Source organism: Apodemus sylvaticus, unplaced genomic scaffold (genome assembly GCF_947179515.1).
Source record: "Apodemus sylvaticus unplaced genomic scaffold, mApoSyl1.1 scaffold_131, whole genome shotgun sequence".
Lineage (NCBI taxonomy): Eukaryota > Metazoa > Chordata > Mammalia > Rodentia > Muridae > Apodemus > Apodemus sylvaticus.
In genome coordinates this window covers 82315-102561 of record NW_026263088.1, presented here as the reverse complement: position 1 = coordinate 102561, position 20247 = coordinate 82315, and the positions used below count along the sequence as shown (strand labels likewise).

Here is a 20247-nt window from a genome sequence, read left to right as displayed (position 1 = left end):
TTTCTCCAGAGTACCAATTTGTTCTTTGTGTTTGTTCTGGGTGGGAAACTGAAGATGGTGAACAATGTGCTCCTGATCTTTATTCAGACTTGAAGGCTGTAGTGGACAATGGGACTGTGACTAGTTGTTGTTAATGTGTGAGATTATTACTCTGACTTTGAATAAAAAAGGCCATTTCACTTGTTAATGGAGCAGGTCCTCTCATGAGCAAGTTTGTGTTAATTTTCTCTCTGTCTTCTTCCCCCTGAGGTGCAAATATACATCTCAGAATCTCTTAAGGATTCTAAACTATTTTGCTTAATTATCAATATTGTGACTGCTTCCTGTGATGTTTCTGGGTTTTTTTGTTTGTTTGTTTGTTTGTTTGTTTTGTTTTTAACCAACCATTAGCTTGTCAAACACTTATTGCCATAGATAATAGATCCTGGGGCTTTAATAAACAAAAATTCATGTTCCTTCAGAACTAGCATTCTAGGTGAAGTAAAGGAGTGAAACACAATCAATAAAATGTAGTAGAATACTAAGTGGAAAGGAAAAGTTTACATTTCCTAAGAACATGGGAGTCATAATTAAAGTTAGGGTGACATTTAAGAATGCTTGGTGAGGGAGTGAATGTGAATGTGTGAAGGGTACCACAAGTGCAGCATCTGCAACGGGGATATAGATGAGAATGTTGCAGGAAAATGATAGAGTAGCTGAACCCAGAGACAGAAGGTGGGAGTGAGATACTGGTAAATTCTGAAGGACTTTTTAAGGCCCTCACCAAGTGAGATTAGGCTTCCATATGAACAGCAACACGATTTAGGTTTATAGGGGTTTCTCTGGCTGCTAAATTGATCATAGAAACAGTAAGGTAGGTTAGGTGGAAGTGGAAGTCTTCCCAGCACTCGGGAAAGCAGAGATAGGCAGATCTCTGGATTTGAGGTCAGCTTGGTCTGTAGAACAAGTTCTAGAACAGCCAGAGATACACACAGACACCCTGTCTCATAAAATAAACAAAACAAAATAACAGGAAGGTATTTTGGCTAGCATTTTAGTATACACATATAAGCAAATGTTTTATAACTGAAACGATACATTTACTAACAATACTATTTTTTGTTTCTGTTAGGAGAAAGTAATTCTGGTCAAATTACGGTAGATTTGTTTGATTCCACATCTTGTTGGTGACTAACACTGTCAAATAAGTTATAGCCCTGACTTAATAAGTAAAATTATGGTTGTATATTCAGACAAAATGAATAAAATGTAAATTACAAATAATAAAAGCTTAAAAATTAAATACCTAAAATTCTACTAATAAACTGCTACTAAAGAGTTGTTGCTGCTCCCTAGGGACAACTGCTTTCATAAAATATTTTTGGTTCAGATTTCCTGGGGATTTAACTCCATGCTTCTAAATGATATGTTTATAGTGTCTGTGTTTTTGGTTTATCAACTTTAGACATTCTCTCTTGACTTCTTGCTATGACAGATGTTTTCAGTCCCACTTCTCACTACTGACCTTCCTTGTTCATCGGTCACTGACTTGGCGCCTCTCTGGGGTTCTGCCCAGAAGATTTAGCCTTCCTCCTTCGCCTCAGCCCCTCTGTGAGGATTTTGCTCCCTACACTTTGCTGACCAGTTCATGTTCTTCCATCTGTCTCCATCCTTCAGAACCATGGGCAAACTATGTAGTTTTTGAAAAAAATTTAAGAATTTTTATTGGCTTAGGTTCATATTGGCACTTTGGAACTCTTGAATAATAGACTAGAATATTAGGTCAAAGGGTTTTTTTTTTTTTATATGTATACACTTGAAGAATTTAGTTTTTGTTTTCCTATTAAAATGTTTTGAAGATTTGTTATTTTGCATACATGAATGCTTTGCCTGAATGTATGTCTGTACACCTGTGTGCCTGGAGTTCAAGTAAGTCAGAAGAGGCTGTCAGATGACCTGGAGTTGAAGTTACAGATGCTTGTTAGCCACTATGCCAATGCTGGGAACTGAACCCAGGTTCTCTGCAAGAGCAGCAAGTGATCTTGACAACTGAGCCATCTCTGCAACCCCACTTTCTGTTTTTTAAAGAGATAGATGATATATTTGCCATATTTCATTCTTCAAACAATTAAATTTTCTCATGCCAGCATCTACTCTTTCAAAGTATACTAAATAGGTATGTAATTATTTTTCATATCCTGGTACTATAATATTTCTTTCATTTTGAGTTTTTAAAGTTGTAATTAAAATTACTTGAATTATTATTGAATTTTTCCAGCGAAAATAATTTTATGTTCCAGTTATTTCTCTTCTAGGAATAGCCATTTCTAAGTCAAGAAGATAGGCTTTAAAAGTTTTGATTGCTTTAGAAAGGTTTTACAGGTCAGCTTCCTTTGCTTCTGTTTTTTTCACCTGCACCTCTTATGGTCAGGGAACAGGACAATGAATTTAGAACAGGATCTTAGACATTGTTGTATCTTTTGTTAGTTAATATTTGTTAGGTCACTGCACACTTACCATTATCATGCTTACTGAATCATTCAATTCAGGGAAGGCTTTTAAACAATACCCACAAGGTATTAAAGTACTTTTAATAGATACCCAAATATGTTGAAAGAGTATCCTATAATTTACTTGTTTACTTAAAAATATGTATTTATTTACTTTTATTTAAAAATTAATTTATAAAATGTGTTTCTAAGTTTGCTCAGCATTGTAATACTCTAGCTTTGTTTCTTAGCAGGACAGCCAGAGTAACCACCATTATTCTAATGGAGGCTTTGATTTCCTCACTCTGTAAAGAATGGCTTGCAAGTTAGGGGAATTTAATGTTTGTATCCATGTGAAGTTATTTCTGCTTTCAATGTCTTTATCAATGAGATTAAAATGAACCTTTCTGGGACTGGTGAGATGGCTCAGTGGTTAAGAGCACTGACTGCTCTTCCAGAGGCCCTGAGTTCAAATACCAGCAAACACATGGTGGTTCACAACCATCTGTAATGGGATTCAATGCCCTCTTCTGGAGTGTCTTCTGAAGACAGCTACAGTGTACTTACATATAATAAATAAATAAATCTTAAAAAAAATGAACATTTTACATAGGGAGAAGTGCCATAGAAGCTACAGGAGGAACTCACATAGATATATATATTCACATAAATATAAAGAAAGTCTTTGCTTAGGCTGGCCCAAAACTTAATTTGTAGCTCTCAGCTTTGGCTTGGAGATCTTTCTGTTTTAGCCTCCTGAGTGCTGAGATTACAGGCATGAACTACCACCCTAGCTTTTAAAAAAAAATTTATGGGGGGCTCAAAAATGACCACAAAGCAAACAAACCTACAAGAATATTTAAATTAAAAGTCAGTGATAAAGCAGAAATGACTCAGAAGACACTATATCAGTAAAGCCTTCCCAGACGGGTGACAGCTCATGAAAATTGTAAACCTGGGCTTCATTGTATAACCTGATAGCAGTTCAGCAATTTGGGGGTGTCCTTTCTAGTCGTCGTCCCCCTCCCCCTGGGGGCATTCATTTTAGCTGGTGTCTGCCTCTTCTAGGTAACTCAGAATGTGTGAGAGTAACTCTCAGCAGTCTTTACCTTATACATATGCTTGGGAAAAGAGGAGCCTAGTGAATCTAATGAGTTTCAAGGACTTCTTGAAGGTGTTTTGAGTAGTTTACTCCCACAATTTAAGGAGTGTCCTTGCTGCATACAATGTTTAACTTCTCTATAAATGTCCTGTCTTAAATCATATGGTTTCACTTTCTTTTGTCTCATTCCATATCTTGAAGAGTTGCCCTCCAATTTGGAAGGGTTTAATGATGGAAGAAACTGTGAGGCAACGTGAGAATGTCAGGAGTCCAGATCAGTAGAGGACGAATAGGATTGAGATAGAGTAAAATCTTAGAGGACGGGTTTGGTTTGTCAAAGAAATTTGGTTACACCCCATAAGAGAATAGAGGCACAGAAAGTCCTTTACTTTTTAAAAAAGTTGTGCAAGTTTTTTCCTTTCTTACTCTAACTTGGTTTATGGTGGCCTATTCAAATTCTTAGACTATGTTTATTTCCACATGTGTTTCAACTAGAAGACTTTGTAAATTTTTTGTTGGGATTGTAAATTCATTTAAATTTTTTTGTTATATTTATCCATGTATTAGTTTTCTTTCGCTGTGATAAAATACCTTGGCCAAATGCAACTTAGAGAAGAATTTATTTTGACTGTGGTTCCAGAAGAATATAATGTCAAGGGTGTGGGGCTGTGGAACATAGCAGCACATGGCCAAAATAGGAATTATCTCTTAGTGATAGACTTCTTTTAGCAAAGTCAAACCTCATAAAGTTTTCATAACATCTTCAAAATGGCAACAACAGCTGGTAACCAAGTATTCAAATACATGAGCCTGCTGGGGACATTTTAGTTTAAACCACCCCAATGTTTTTATTGTGTGTTTAATGTGCTCATGTGGAGGTTAGAGGACAACTTGTGGAAATTGGTACTCTTCCTTCTACCATGTAATGGTTTCAGGGCTTGAATTCAGATCATCAGACTTGGTGGCAGTCTACTGAGCCATCTCACTACTTCAAATTCACTTTTTTTTTAAAAAAAGATAGACGTATTAATTAATTAGCTAATTAATTAATATATGAGCACATTGTAGCTGTCTTCAGACACACCAGAAGAGGGTATCAGATCCCATTACACATAATTGTAAGCCACCCTGTGGTTGCTGGGAATTGAACTCAGGACCTCTGGAAGAGCAGTCAGTGCTCTTAACTGCTGAACCATCTCTCCAGATTCCCCAAATTTATTTTTTAAATATTTTCATGTTTAATAATTGTTTTCTATAGTTAGCTGGGAAGTCTATTACAGTTGTGCTAACTGTGTAAACTGCTTTATCACTGACTTTTAAATATTCTTGTAGATTTGTTTGCTTTGTGGTACCAGGGGTTGAACTTATGTCCTTAAACATGCTAGGCAAGTTTGCAAGAGCTAGAGGGGCATTCTGTCTTTCCCCTTTCTTCCTTTCTTTCTTCCTTCCTTCCTTTCTTTCTTTCTTTCTTTCTTTCTTTCTTTCTTTCTTTCTTTCTTTCTTTCTTTCTTTCTTTCTTTCTCTCTCTCTTTTCTTTTCTTTTCCTTCCTTCCTTCCTTCCTTCCTTCCTTCTTTCCTTCCTTCCTTCCTTCCTTCCTTCCTTCCTTCCTTCCTTCCTTCTTTCCTTCCTTCCTTCCTTCCTTCCTCCTCTTTTCTAACGCCAAAACTGGCTTTGAATTCACTCTGTAGCCCAGATTGGATTTGAAGCCTAGGTATTCTCCATCAGGCTTGCTAGTTGCTGGAATTATAGGTCTTTCTGTGCTACAGTGTTTACCTGTAGGTTTCTAAAAGTTAATTATATATTAAGAATTATTTGTTAACAATGAGGGTTTGCCTGCATGTATGTGTGTATATATGTATACATACGTACCATGTGTAGGCCTAGTGTCTTAAGAAAGCCAGAAAAGAGCATTGGGTTCCCTTGAATTGGAGTTACAAGTGATTGTGAGCTTCCATGTGTGTGCTGTATACTATGCAAGAGCAGCAAGGACCAATGTGCCATCTGTCCAGTCCCCCTTATGGATTATTTTAAAAATATCTTAAGGCTGGGGATGATGGTATATCCTTTTAATCCCAACATTTCAGAGGCAGAGGCTGGTGGACCTCTTGAGTTCAAGGCCAGCCAGAGACCCTGTCTCAAAAAATATTTTTTTTTATTTTAAAAAAAGTGAATATGTGTATGTACACATAACATACCAGTGCATATGTGTGCATGTGAAGGCCAGAGAACAACCTTATATGTTGTCTTCAGGACACTTTCTATTTCCTTTGAGATAGGTGATCAGAGAGCCACAGGGATTCGGCCTCTTCAAGACTGGGATTACAACTAACTATGTGCCGTTTTGTAACCCTGGTAATTCTTTGTGGGTTCTGGGATCAAACTTAGGTTCTGGTGCTTATAAGTCAAGTGTGGAACCATCCTCTTAGCCTCCAGGTATAATTTTTAATCTTCTCAAATAATTCATGGCTTGCTTTGCAACTTATCTTTTGTCTTTTAGAACTATGAAGATACTGAACAACTGTTCTTCATGCAGTGCTCAGCAGTGTCCATATTGATTGTGTCTATATATCTGTGGGGCAAATTACCACTTGTTTTCAGAAAACGTGTAAATCATCTTCACCTTCACTTTTCTCTTGCATAGAAACAATCTCCTTTCCCCTACCCCCAAGACAGTGTTCGTTTCTCTCTGTAGCCCTGGTTGTCCTGGTACTCCCTCTGTAGACCAGGCTGGCCTGGAACTCAAGATATAGGCCTGTTTTTGCCTCCCAAGTACTGCAAATAGAGGTTTGCATCACTACCTCCCAGCTGAGGGTTTTTTTTTTTTTGGCTTAAATTTATGTGTATGTGTGTTTTGCCTTTATGTATGTTAGCATGAGCCCACTGAGCTAACATAAAAGCAATCTTTTTAAAAAAAAGATTTATTTATTATATCTAAGTACACTATAGCTGTCTTCATACACACTAGAAGAGAGGGCATCAGATTTCATTACAGATGGTTGGGAACCACCTTGTGGTTGCTGGAATTTGAACTCAGGACCTTCAGAAGAGCAGTCAATGCTCTTAACTGCTGAGCCATCTCTCCAGTCCCATGAAAACAATCTTAATGTGTGCTTTTTTTTATGGCTTTGCTCATTCTTAAGTTGTTTTGGTTTTTGCACTTGCACTATGACCACTTCTATTGTTCTCTTTCCTCTCCCCTACTGCTTGTTTCCTTCCACTTCTCAAATAGTATTCCTTCTATATTCATGATATACAAACACATGCAAATATACTTATGTGCACAAATACATGCATAATAAAGTCTTGTGAGATTTATAAGACAAAACATTAAATATTTATCTTAGTTTAGCTTATTTCACTCAACATATGATGGGTTCTATTTCCTTATTATCTTGCAAGTTACATATTTCACTCCTTTTTTAAAATGTTAAATTATTACTTTTTTGAAACTGTGATATTTTATGAGTAAGTGTTTGCACAGTTGTACTACAGAGTGCCTGTAGAAGTCAGAGAACACGTTTGTCAAGTTGATTTTCTTCTTTCACTTTCATGTTGATTCTGCTTATTAAAATTGCTGTTGGTCTTGTATGACAAGTACTTTGCCCTTTAAGCCATTGTATCCTTTATAGCTGAATAAAATTCCATTTTGTAAACATAATTACATTTTATTTGGCTTCATCTATTGATGGACATTTAAGCTGACTTGCATCTTTAATAGTGAATAGAATTTCAGTAAGTATTACGCGCGCAGGTACCTTTTGTGGTAATGCTGTTTTTGGATTCTTTTGGGTATATACATAGGATTGATGTAGCTGGATAGGACAGTCCTATTTTTTGAGGTTATGAAGAACCTCCATACTTCGTCCATAATGGCCACACATATTTTCATCCCCTCATTCCCTTTTGCTCTTTTATTTTGTTTCATGTGCTTTTTTCAGCCATGTTGGATTCCCTGACTGTCACCCAGCAACCTCTGGCCATGCCCCCTGACGTCCACCGAGCCCCGCCACCACCCCGTGATTGTGAACCTCAGCCCCTGGCAGGCGCCATGTTGGCGTCCCTGTCCGTCACCCAGCAACTGCTGGCACCACCCCTGACATCACCACAGCGCCCGCCCTGCATCCAGCCTCCTGGACTGTTGTCATTTCCTGTCTTTAATTTTTGTGAATGAAAGTGGGCTGGGAGTTTGAATGTGCGCATTGGTCAGAGGTCTGGCAGAGGCGAGAAGGAGGTGAGTGCGCGCATTTAGCGACTGCTGCGATTGCTGAGCTTCCCGGGCTCCAAGCATTGTGGAATGGAACCGCATTCACTTGCGCATTCAGATGAAGATAGTGCTCCATGCTGCAGGTTTTTTTTTGTTTTTTTTTTGTTTTTTTTTTTTGTTTTGTTTTTTTTTTTTTTTTTTTTTGAGCGCTGGAGTAAGTCCACGCTGTCCTCTTGTCGTCTCCGCAGATGAAGTCTGTGAGTTTGGAGAGGCCTGGCAAGACACGGGCTAACAGCTCAGGAAAGTTTGCAGGGGGATGGAGTGCAAACCCTCTCTGTGCTCCAGGCAGTGACAGTGGACGGGCAAGGGGTAAATTGGCATTTGGGTACAAACATGGAATCCAGAGGCCTTTGATCCCTAACACCAGATTTACATGAAGTTAGGAGTAATCACATTCTGATGCTTATAACTGAGAATGTTCTTTTGCAAGAGTAGCAATTGGTCTTAACCACAGAGATATTACTTGACTGCCTCATATTTAAAAATTAAATATCTTGAAAAAAGCTAAAAATTGTAGAACACCAACCAAAGTTTCTCCTGTGGCCCACTCCACATCTTTAGATATATGAAGTTGTTGCATCTGTGGGATGCAAGGATAATAGCTTCCTATTTTCATTTTTAATCCAAAGCCTTGTGGAAAATTCCAAATGATGAAAATGTCATATTCTGTACACTGATATTCCCTATGGTTCATGTTAACCAATTCTCCAACAGGGTTAACAAATACCCTAGTCTTCAGCAAGGAAGACACCTAAATGAAATCCTTCATTTGATGTTTACATATGCATATCAATAAAGGGAGAGCCAAATTGAGAATTTCCCCCAATTTCTTAATGACTTTCACAAAAACAGCTGCATTGAAGTGATCCCGTGTAGTAAAATACGGGAGTAATAACTCATTTATATCTGAAAATTCATATACTTCATATTAATAATCCATGTTTAAATGGTCTAGAAAAATCATTACCATATAACAAGTAACATGGTGTGAGTGAATGTGTATGAGTGCATGTGTGTGTCCATGTTAGTCAAAAATACATTTTTAAAAATGTAGCCATGAATGAGCAAATGAACAGGAATTCTGAATATGTGTGAAAATAAAGAATGTCTGTTGACCTTTCATGTATAGTCAATAAACAAATATGAGATAAAAATAAACTTAATAATGTGTACAGTCTTAATCATTTGTGGCTTTGTAAATCATTGTTAATTTAAATGAGTAACTATTAGATACAGCACATGTACTGATTCTGGAGAAATCACTCTTTAGAAAAATATTCTACTCTAGTCATCACATAAGTCTTTATTATATAACCCTTGGGTATTATTTTGACTTTTGAAAAAATTTGATGAAATGTTGAGATGTGTTTTCACAGAACTCTCTGATATCTTAAAATAAGATTGTTTCCTATTAAATGTTTTCCTTGTGCATGATGTTCATCCATGTAAAAGATTAATTAGGGAGTTTTGTAGTGTAGAAATATTTCTGCTGAGAGAATAATCTCTAACAAATGTACATGTGTTTCTCTGGGTCCATTTTAAAGATCATATTGACGTAGCTACGCATAATGAAATATAAGAAACTTAACCTGCTGACAGTCAGTAAATATTCCTTTGTATTCTGCTGGTATCTGTATTTGTATAGTATTTGTGTTGTACTTGTTGAAGAATTAGTTCATGGTAGGTGTGGGCCACAGTGTAAACAGCATTATATAAATTGTAACCTTCTTCACTCAGGGTCATGTCATATTTGTGCAGTGCTATCCATTCCAATGTGTTGTTGAATTTGAAATGTTCCATATTATTTCTGTTTTTAGAGATTGAACAATTGAAATAATTCCAACACAGTATAGACTCAGAAATGTATATTGGGTATTTGTTAGTATCCACAGTTTGCATAAAATTCCTAAATTTAGTCATCTCACTACCTTGATGTGCCAAAGTGACAGTCCCATGGAAGAAATCAAGACTGAATTCCTTTTTATTTGTGATAACATCCCATTGTGAAGTTGTGATCCAGATTCTCTGAGCACCTAAATATTCCCATCGTCCAAAGCTGACTTCTAAAGTGGAGTTCATTTCACCATAAATGATAACAACCTTTGCTGAAGATGCCATAATTTGCTTATCATATATCAAAGACTCTGTCAGGTATGTCTGCAAGGTTTCTGGAATCACATTTACAAAAGCTAAACAGATTTCATGACTTTGCATTTCTTCTCTTAAATCTGAGAGAAACTGAATGCCCTGGTCATCATCTGAGATGACCAGTCCTATCCAAGTCCATCTAAAATGAAGCATCAAGGTGACCATGCCAAGGGACAAATGTGTGTCCTTGGAGGCTACCTGGTGGACATAAGGAAACTGGTCATGGTCACTTAAGTTAGGATTAAATGGTCCAAAGAAAACCTAAAGGATGTAAAAGAGTAGATGAAATATCTGCATGTGGAATATGATTATTAGAATCTTTGGAATTATATACAAATAATGTTGCACACCTTTCCAAACTCCTCTCAAGTAGAGTATGATTTTATTCTAAATAGCATGTATTATTCCATTTATATTCTAGTCTGTTCCTAACAAGTCTGAATTTTCTAGAACACAGTTTCAACTGTTTGTCCTGTACATTTATGACATGATTGTTTAATTCCTTTATAACTATCTATCTATCTATCTATCTATCTATCTATATTGTGATATGTTTATACAGTGATATATATTGTGTCTGTCTGTGTCTGTCTGTGTGTATTTGTAGCAGAACACTCATAAATTCATGCTTTAAAATTTTTATTGTTGGCACATTTAAATGGAATTTATTGTTGTTGATTTATTCAGTGTCATACATTCTTACCTTTGGTGTCCTAGAATGAACGGCAAGTTTTAAGGGCGTTTTCCAAGATGGTCCTCTAATGTCTACATCACAAATTTCATATTTTAAACAGATATAATTAATAAAATCCATGCTATTGTTTTGTTGTGAATATAATATATCCAGAACTCCCAATGTGTCTTGGCACAAACCAACAATGATGGAGAACATCAAAGACATATTGGGTAAAAGATAAGGATTCTTGTTGATCTCATTAGTAGCAAAAAACATTACCAGAAAAAGCTCATAACTTCTTGCTGGTATTCTAAAACAAGGCATAATAATCATTAAGGGAGATATTTGAAACTTAAAATTACAATTACAATAAAGTTTTTACTATGAGACATACTAAATTTCTAAATAAATGTCTTGAAATAATCATAATTAATGAGGGATCTTTAGAGATAAATATAATTTAAGAATTCATAGATGTAAGACACTAGATATGATATGAAAAATTTTCTATACATGTAAATTGATACGTAGTTCTATCTCTCAATGCCACCCTTTAACTAGATTACAGTACAGTTGAATAAGAAACTATAAAATAATCTTGGATATTTTAGTGGCTATCCCTGGTTGTCAACTTGACTATATCTGGAATGAACTACAGACTAGAATTGGAAGGCTCACCTATGAACCTAATTTGGAGGCTCAGAGATATAAGTTTCTGACCTGGATCTTGGCATGGAGAACTTGAAGCATAGCGGCTAAGACAAGGAGATCTCCGAGTTCAAGATCATTTGGGATTAAAGGTATGGATGCACATGCCTTTAATCTGGGCCACACCCTCTGCTGGAGACCCACAAGCTAATAATCTGGGCCACACCCTCTGTTGGAGACCTACAGCCTTTAATCTGGACTACACCCTCTGCTGGAGATATATAAGGACATTGGAAGAAAGAAGATTCTCTCTCACTCTTCCTTACCTGCTTGCCTCGTGGGACTGAGAAACTGCTAGATCCTTGGACTTCCATCCACAGCTGCTGCTGATCATTGTTGGGGAATTGGACTATAGACTGTAAGTCATTGACAAATTCCCTAACTATATAAAGACTATCCATATGTTCTGTGACTCTAGAGAACCCAAACTAAGTTGGTACCAGGAGTGGTTCTAGAGAAGCAGAAGTATAAGGATGAATGTTTCAAAATTTTGGAGTTGGTTGGTTGATCCAATATCACCTTCAACTACTGAAACTTCTCCAGATTCTCTCCCTCCTGGGAGCTCGGGGAATATTGAAGACCCATGGATGAAACTATATCTTAAGATTAAAGAAGCTAATGCCTTTGATTATCTTGATGAATTAGGTGATTTGGTGGTATACAATACATTCTCCAAGTTGGGGGAAAAAATCAGAAAATGATTTTGCTGGCTGGTTGCCCTTAGCATCTCGGGGGGAAAAAACAATGAAGGAAAGGAAGGAGTTGTGTGATAAAATTGAAGAACTCCAGACTCAAGTAAACAATCTAAAAGTTGCTAAGTGTGCCCTTGAAAAGAATCTACTCTCTAGCAGCCATAGACCTCAAGTAGCAGAAAATCAAACTGAAGTCCTCATTATAAGGTTGGCTGAATTACAGCGAAAATTTAAGTCTCAACCTCAGAAGGTGTCAGCAGTTAAAGTAAGGGCATTAATTGGCAAAGAATGGGATCCTATAACTTGGGATGGGGATGTGTGGGAAGACCCTGTTGAAATTGAGAACTTTGAATCTTCAGATTTTTAAGAATTTGCTCCACCTGAAGAAGTAGTACCCTCAGCCCCACCCCTTGAAATAATGCCTTCTCCACTTGAGGATATTAATCCCTCAGAGCCTGATAAACTAGCAGTGACTTTTGCTGAAAATACTGATGTTTCTCAGGGCCCACCAATAGTTTCTTCTAGACCTATAACCAGACTCAAGGCAAAGCAGGCCCCTAAAGGGGAGATAGAAAGTGTAGTCCATGAGGAAATACACTATACTAATAAGGAGCTTAATGAGTTTGCTAATTCATTCAAGCAGAAGTCTGGGTAATATGCATGGGGATGGATTTTAAGAGTGTGGAATAATGGTGAAAGGAACATAAAAGTAGAGCAGGCTGAGTTTATTGGCATGGGCCCTCTGAGTGGAGATTCTAGTTTTAACATGGAAGTTCGCACAGTTAAAAAAAGGTGTCAAAAGCTTGTTTGATGGCCTACTGAAAAGGAGTTGGAGATGCCTGATATCCCTTGGCTTAGTGTTGATGAAGGTATTTTAAGGCTTAGGGAAATTTCAATGTTAGAGTGGATACGTTGTGTAAACCCCAATCCTCCACAGTGGGAAGGTCCTGAAGATATGCCCTTCACCAGTCCTATAAGACCCAAACTGGTGAGAGGGGCACCAGCACATTTAAAGAGTTTTGTTCTTGCCCTTTTCCTTGTGCCAGAACTTAGGGTTGGAGATGCTGCTGCTCAATTAGATGAATTAAATTCAATGGGTTTAATTTGGCCCCGAGTTAACAAGGGCCAGGTGGCAGCATTGAATTGCCAGAGACAAGGTGATCGTAGTTATTATAATGGACAGCGTAAACAAAACAATGTTTATAATAACATACCCTGTAATGGGCAGAGAGGTGGAATTTATAATGATATAAGTCGTTTGAACCTTTGGTGCTGGCTAATCAATCATGGTGTTTCCAGGGATGAAATACATAGGAAACCTACTGCATATCTGTTTGATCTGTATAAGCAGAAAAATCCTCAAATAATAGAAAGGCTGCATTGGATCATGGCAAAAGGCAACCTCAGCCAGTGAATCCATTTACAGTCTTGAGCCAGTTTACAGATGCAGAACCCCTTCAATGAAGGGGTGTCCAGGCTATGAATTCCAGAAGATTAAGACAAGTAGATCTCCCAGTTCAAGGTCATCTGGGATTAAAGGCATAGAGGTGCATGCCTTTAATCTAAGCCACACCGTCTGCAGGAGACCCACATGCCTTTAATCTTGTCCACACACTCTGTTGGAGACCTACACCCTTTAATCCGGGCTATACCCTCTACTTCAGATATATAAGGACATTGGAAGAAGGAAGATTTACTCACTCTTCCTTGCCTGCTTGCCTTGTTGGACTGAGCAACTGCTAGATCCTTGGACTTCCATCCACAGCTGCTGCTGCCCATTTTGGGGGAGTTGGATTACAGACTGTAAGTCATCGACAAATTTTCTAACTATATAGAGTCTGCCCATACATTCTCTGACTCTAGAGAACCCAAGATAATACACAGGGGATCCATATTTCATAGAGATTTGCCTGCCTCTGCCTCACAAGTTCTAGGATTAAAGGCAGGTACCAAATTCCCAGCAAGTTTTGATTTCTAATTACTGGTGATTGGGCCATTTGTCATGGTGCACGTGTGGAGGTGGGAGAAAACCTTTCAGATGTGTTATCTTCCTGGGATCCAGAAATACAACTGTGGTCTTCGAGTTTGGAACCAGTACTTTTAACTCTAAACCTGTCTAGGGTCACTGGTTAAATAGGTTCTCAAGGTCCATTTGATGAACTGAGGTTTCTACAGTTTTCTTCGAGAAAGGTACCACTGTTTTGTGTTTGGAATTTGATGTTGTTGGACAAGTTCTCACTGTGTGGATCCAGTTGGCCTGAAATCCTCCTGTGTTTGCTTTTGGACTACTAGAATCAAAGGTAGGCACCAAATACTGAGAATGCATGGGTGCTTATTAAAGCTTTGCCTGCCAGCCCCCAGGCCCCTGTCATCCCTAAAATAGTATCACCTTGTACAGCTCTGGGGGGTCCTTGAATCCTCTCTCTAGAGCATCCTGGCTAGGAACTCAAAGAGATCTACCTCCATTTGCCTTCTGAGTGCTATGATTAAAGGGGTGTACCTCTATGCATGGCTAAAGAAATTTGTTCTCACTGTCTGGATCAGGCTGCCCTGAAACTCATAGACATGTTCCTGCTGTTACTGCTAGAGTTCAATGGTGTGTACCATGTGCAGGGATTGCACAGCTGTGTTGTTAGAGCCTTATTATTTCTTTGACTTCCATCTCATAATGCTTTGATCTTGGTTTTCACACTTATAACTAAGTACCCATCTTGATCATGATGGTTCTAAAGTCCTTGACCAAACATTATCCCAACTAAACTTCTCTGTAGCAAGGCTTGCAGGTTCATGCAACCAACTGCAACACTTTCACGTCATCAACATGAGAATATGGGTTTTGTTTCTTCCTTTCTTTGTTTTGTATTTGGCTTTTAATTGTTGTGGTCTTGTTGTTTTGAGAGAAAACCTCGGTATTTAAACTTTTGCTAAAATGCAACTCCCTACACAGTCAAGTACATGTTCACAGTAATGAATACACTGAAACAAATGCACAAACAGAGACATTAAAACCACATAGAGTAATTATATCCATATATAAACAAGTGTAGATATGAACTAACACAACATAAGTCAGTCAAGCAGACAGTGGAATCTGGACTTTTTAATTCTGTGTTTTTGATTTCACACAAGAAGATCCTCCTTGGAGGACTGAATCAGAAACTCTGATTCAATCAACCAACAGCAGGAAATGTGAATCTTTACAAAAACAAACAAACAAACAAAAAAGCCAGGCAGTGGTGGCACACCCCTTTAATCCCAGCACTTGTGAGGCAGAGGCAGGCAGATTTCTGAGTTTGAGGCCAGCCTGGTCTACAAAGTGAGTTCCAGAACAGCCAGGGCTACAGGGGGAAACCCTGTCTTGGGGTGGGGGGTGGGGGAATTCTTTAACAGGATTGAGTGGGTGGGGATTCAATGGACCAATGAGAAAGAAGAAGCTTGTGTGAGGAAGGTAGGGCTATGGGGAGGTGAGAGAAGAAAACTGTATAAAAGGCTCAGAGGAAGGCAAAGAGATGTCAGTGTCCTCAAGCTTGGATCACTGCCTGGTCCTGCTGGGAGTAGGAACCCTGGAGCCAGTGTCCATATCAGGTAAAAAATTTACCTCCATAAGGAGGTTTCCTGCAAGCTGGCCTAGCCTTATCATGATCTAGCTATAACTTCATTTCCAGTGTATATTGTTTAAATAGGATAGACTTCAGTTTTAATGAGAAATCGGATTACATGGGAATTGCTGAGGTTTTAAAGATAGAATGTCAATGAAGAATCTGGGCTTGAACTCTTTTTTTATTACAAGATATTTTAGATATTTTGTTTATTTACTTTTTTAAAAATTTATTTTGGTTTTTCAAGACAGGGTTTCTCTGTGTAGTCCTGGCTGTCCTGGAGCTCACTCTATAGACCAGGCTGCCCTTGAACTCAGAAATCTGCCTGCCTCTGCCACTGCTTCTGCCTCCCAAGTGCTGAGATTAAAGGCATGTGCCACCACTGCCTGGTGTTTATTTACATTTCAAAGGCTATTCCCTTTCCTCTTTTCTCCTCTGAAAGTCCCCTATCCATTCCCCTACCCCTGCTGGCCAACCCACTCACTTCTGCTTCCCTGGTCTGTCATTCCCCCCCCCACACACACACACACTGGGACACTGAGCCTTCAGAGGATCCAGCACCTCTCCTCCCATTGATGTCCAACAAGGCCATCCTCTGCTGTATATGCAGCTGGAGCCATGGGTCCCTCCATGTGTGCTCTTGATTGGTGGTTTAATCCCTCAGAGCTCCATAGGAGGGCTGGAACTCTTGGTCCTTCTGGTTTCATCCAGTTTTCTAGACTTTATCTGGAATTTCAGTTAGGTTCATCTTTATAATTTAATCCGTCTGTAGTCTCTTAAACTATGTTTCACAGATTATGGTTTTGCAAGTATATGAACTAGAATTTCTTCTAAAGTAGACCTTACAAATTACACTTGAGAAGGTTTCAGGAACACAAGCTGGAAATTCTGGCTTTTGGCTTGTGTCCCTGAAGCCACAGCTCACCCAGGATGTAAAGCTGTGGAAATGTGGTTGCTTCATTGTTGTCCAGATGATTAGACATTGTGTAAGATATGTATGTGTGTATGTATGTAAATATCCAGGAATGTAAAAAAAATGTATATAGCAACCACACCTGGAAACCAAATGAATGTACTGGGTGCAAAATATCACAATGCAGGCAAGACTTGGCTACAAGAAGACACCTCATCATTACATGAAATAAAATAAAAAGAAGTAGATTATCTGGAATTTTTGCTGAATGGAAGAGCATTTGTGTAGTGGAAACAGACCCCACTACGGAATAACTTCAATGAAGACATTTAAAATACTATTTTTTAAAAGATTTATTTATTATATGTGAGTACTCTGTAGCTGTCTTCAGACTCATCAAAAGAGGGCATCAGATCTCATTACAGATGGTTGTGATCCACCATAAGGTTGCTGAGATTTGAACTCATGACCTCCAGAAGAGCAGTGCTCTTAACCACTGAGCCATCTCTCCAGCCCCTAAAATCCTACTTTACTTGATTTTCCTGAACCTGAACTAGCATGAAATATACTTTATAGATTAGACTGGTGTGAAATTCTCCCAACTCTTCCTTTAAAGGGCTTCAGTTATGTTGTTTTAGAGGCTTGTTTGGCATCTACGCAGAGTTCTAAAAGCAAAGGGCTCTAGGCATGTATAGTGGAGGAAAAAAAGAAAATCCAAGGCTGCTAACCACACACAGGAGCATAGTGTGTGACAGTAAGCCTGGGCTACATAATGAGTTCCATTCAAGATTGGAAGGAGAGCCAACTGAACGGAAGCATCTTTTCTAGGCAATAACATATTTTAAAGTATAAACAAACATTTGGAAGTACTGATAGGTATAATGTCTCATCTCTTTCTTTGTCTGAACTCTAACTTGTCATGGGAAACTCCCCTCCCTGTAGCCTATGTAAACTTGGCTTCTCCTCTAAGACTCACATGAGCAGGCGCTCTCATTCAATAGCATGGCTTTTCAAATCTCTGGGGAAAGTTGCAGGTTTTAGTTAGGTTTTGCATTTTATGTATTTATGTATTTATTTTTATTTACTTCTTTAATTAATTAATTAATTTATATTTATTTGTTTTGGTTTTTTGAGACAGGGTTTCTCTGTGTAGCCCTGGCTGGCCTCTAACTCAGATATCTGCCTGCTTCTGCCTCCCAAGTACTGGGATTAAAGGCATGTGCCAGAACCACCTGGCATAGGTTTTACATTTTAGATGTGGTCTGATCATATATCCAGGTGGCTATGAATTTTACCTCATTTCCCAAAACAATATAATATAGCCCAGATTTGTCACCCTGGCCTTCAAAGAGTTAAGTGATACATACATACAGGCATCTCATAGGATCTCCTTAGCCCTTCCCTGGAGGAATCAATCTATTGCAAGGACAATAAGCCTGGTTGCATCTGCGACATAAGCAGAATATTTTTTTCAGGGCCTGCAAAGATGTTCAGTGTCCTTTTTCCTGACACAAGACTTTGTCCAGTCTGAACCTTTGCTTTATACTAGACATGAGATTAAGAGAAGCATGGGTTGATATTCCATGCAACAGTGGATAACTTTTTCTACTGTGGGTGCTTAAAAGAGAATCCACATGCTGAGGGTGATGAATTTGTGGCTTGGAGACCACAGGACTGTATAATTGGGCAGACTGTGTTCTACATTATTGCCAGAGCATGGGCTCTATACTTCTGGTTCATGCAATATGTGAGAAATAGGACTTCTGAAAACTTAGCCTGAAATTATGTCTCCTAAATGCTTCACCAGGTTGCTTCTGACTGAATATCTAGCAGGATGAGCACCTACAACCCTCCCACACTCCAGTAGCTGGCACTGGATGTGCTGCTGAGGAAAGATGCCATAAACTCCTCTGATCTGGTCTACCTGCCCACTGTGCTTTCCCCACCACTCTTCCTAGAGGCCTTCAATGGAAGACACACACAGATATTGAAGGCAATGGTGGCAGCCTGGCCCTTTACCTGCCTCCCTGTGGGGGCGCTGATGAAAACCCCTGATGTGGAGGACTTGCAAGCTGTGCTGGATGGCATAGATATAGTGCTGACACAGAATGTTAGTCCCAGGTAAGCAAGGCCCAAGGAGGCTAAATGGGGAATCATGGGGATAGTGGTAAGACAAACATTAGGGCAGGAAGAATGGGGGAAACAGCACAGGGGATAATGATGCCATTGACATGGGGATATGTGGAAATACTATTCAATTTGAAAACTGACCTAAATGATAGTCATAGGTCAGGACAGCTCAGGGTACAAGGAACCATGTTAGGATGAGCCTTTCTGTGCCTTTCCTACAGGCACTAGATATGGAATAGACACAAGTCAAGAGCAAATGAATGAAGGGATGTGGGTCATGTCTCCAGATGCAGCTCCTTGCCTGCTTGGTGCAAAGTACTTTGATGGAGCTGATCTTAGACATGTGGGATCCAGGCTAACTCCATGTTGGTTCATTTTACATTATGAAACTTTGCCTTTATCTTTCACAGAAGCAGGAAGCTTCAAGTCCTGGACTTGAGAGATGTGCACCAGGATTTTTGGGATGTATGGGCTGGAAGAAAGGATGAAGTCTGCTCAGCAAAGACTGGGAATGAGAAACAAGTTGCAAAGCACATTCCTAGATATGCACTGAGGCAGCGTTTGAAGGTGGTCACTGACCTGAGCCTTGACTTCTCTCTGCAACAACATCAAACATGCTTACTACAATGGGCCCAGCAGAGAAAAGACTCTTTGAGGCTATGCTGTCTGAAGATGAAGATTTGTCACTTCCCAGTGGAGATTATCAGGGAGATCTTGAACATTTTTCAGCCAAACTATATTGAGGAATTGGAAATATACACAAAACAGGACCTATCCTTTCTAGGTTGCTTTGCACCTTGCTTTGGCCTGATGAGAAATCTTCGCAAATTCCATCTAAGGGAAATAAGATTGAGGATCTCAGTTAGTGGTGTGCTTCATTTTGCAGATGTAAAGGACTGTGCTGCCAAACTCCTTTCTCAGTTCTCCAAACTCAACTATCTCCAACACCTCTCCATGAATGGTGGCTACTTTTCCAGTGACAACATGAAACTGTTGTTCAGGTAAGGAAGGATAGTGATCTGTTTCTGTTATAGCAGCAACCTTTCCCTTTACTTCAATCATTTGTGGGCATCTCAGGTGTGACAGTCATAGAGGATGTTACAGTGATGCACTTATTACACTATCAATGTGTGGACTGTTTCCTTCTTAATGGAGCTCACTTGATTCAGTCCCCACTTATGTGGAAGAGTATGGGCTGGGGTAAGGAATATTGAGAAAGCTGTCTTGTAAGCATGTCCATTGTGTGGGTCAGATGCTGTAAGTGTGCTTTCCATATTACCCTTTGGGATCCAGGCAAAACTGATTCAAGGTAACAGGACAGATATGGGCAGGCTCCACAACTACCCTCTACAAAGATTTGTGAGAACAGGAATCCGTTTGTTCCTCTATTGGAGTCAGTCAGCCTCTACTTCTCCATAAAGATTTGAACACAAGTTTTGACTAAGTAGACAGGAAATCTGTGACACTGTGATGGGGCTCATCAGTGTCAGAGGTGAAACACTGTGATCAGGGATAAAGACTGTGGAGATTGCCGGGACATGGATAA

The 20247-nt window shown here is 39.0% G+C and overlaps 1 protein-coding gene across 1 annotated transcript in view; it reads left to right on the top strand.

Annotated features, from left to right (window-relative positions):
• LOC127676106 (PRAME family member 12-like) overlaps positions 1-20247 on the top strand; it is a 57752-nt gene that overhangs the window by 36192 nt on the left and 1313 nt on the right. The window contains 2 exon segments of the mRNA XM_052172026.1: positions 18379-18692; positions 19112-19702. Of these exon segments, the coding sequence (XP_052027986.1) occupies positions 18568-18692; positions 19112-19702 (716 nt within the window). The 5' untranslated portion in view covers positions 18379-18567.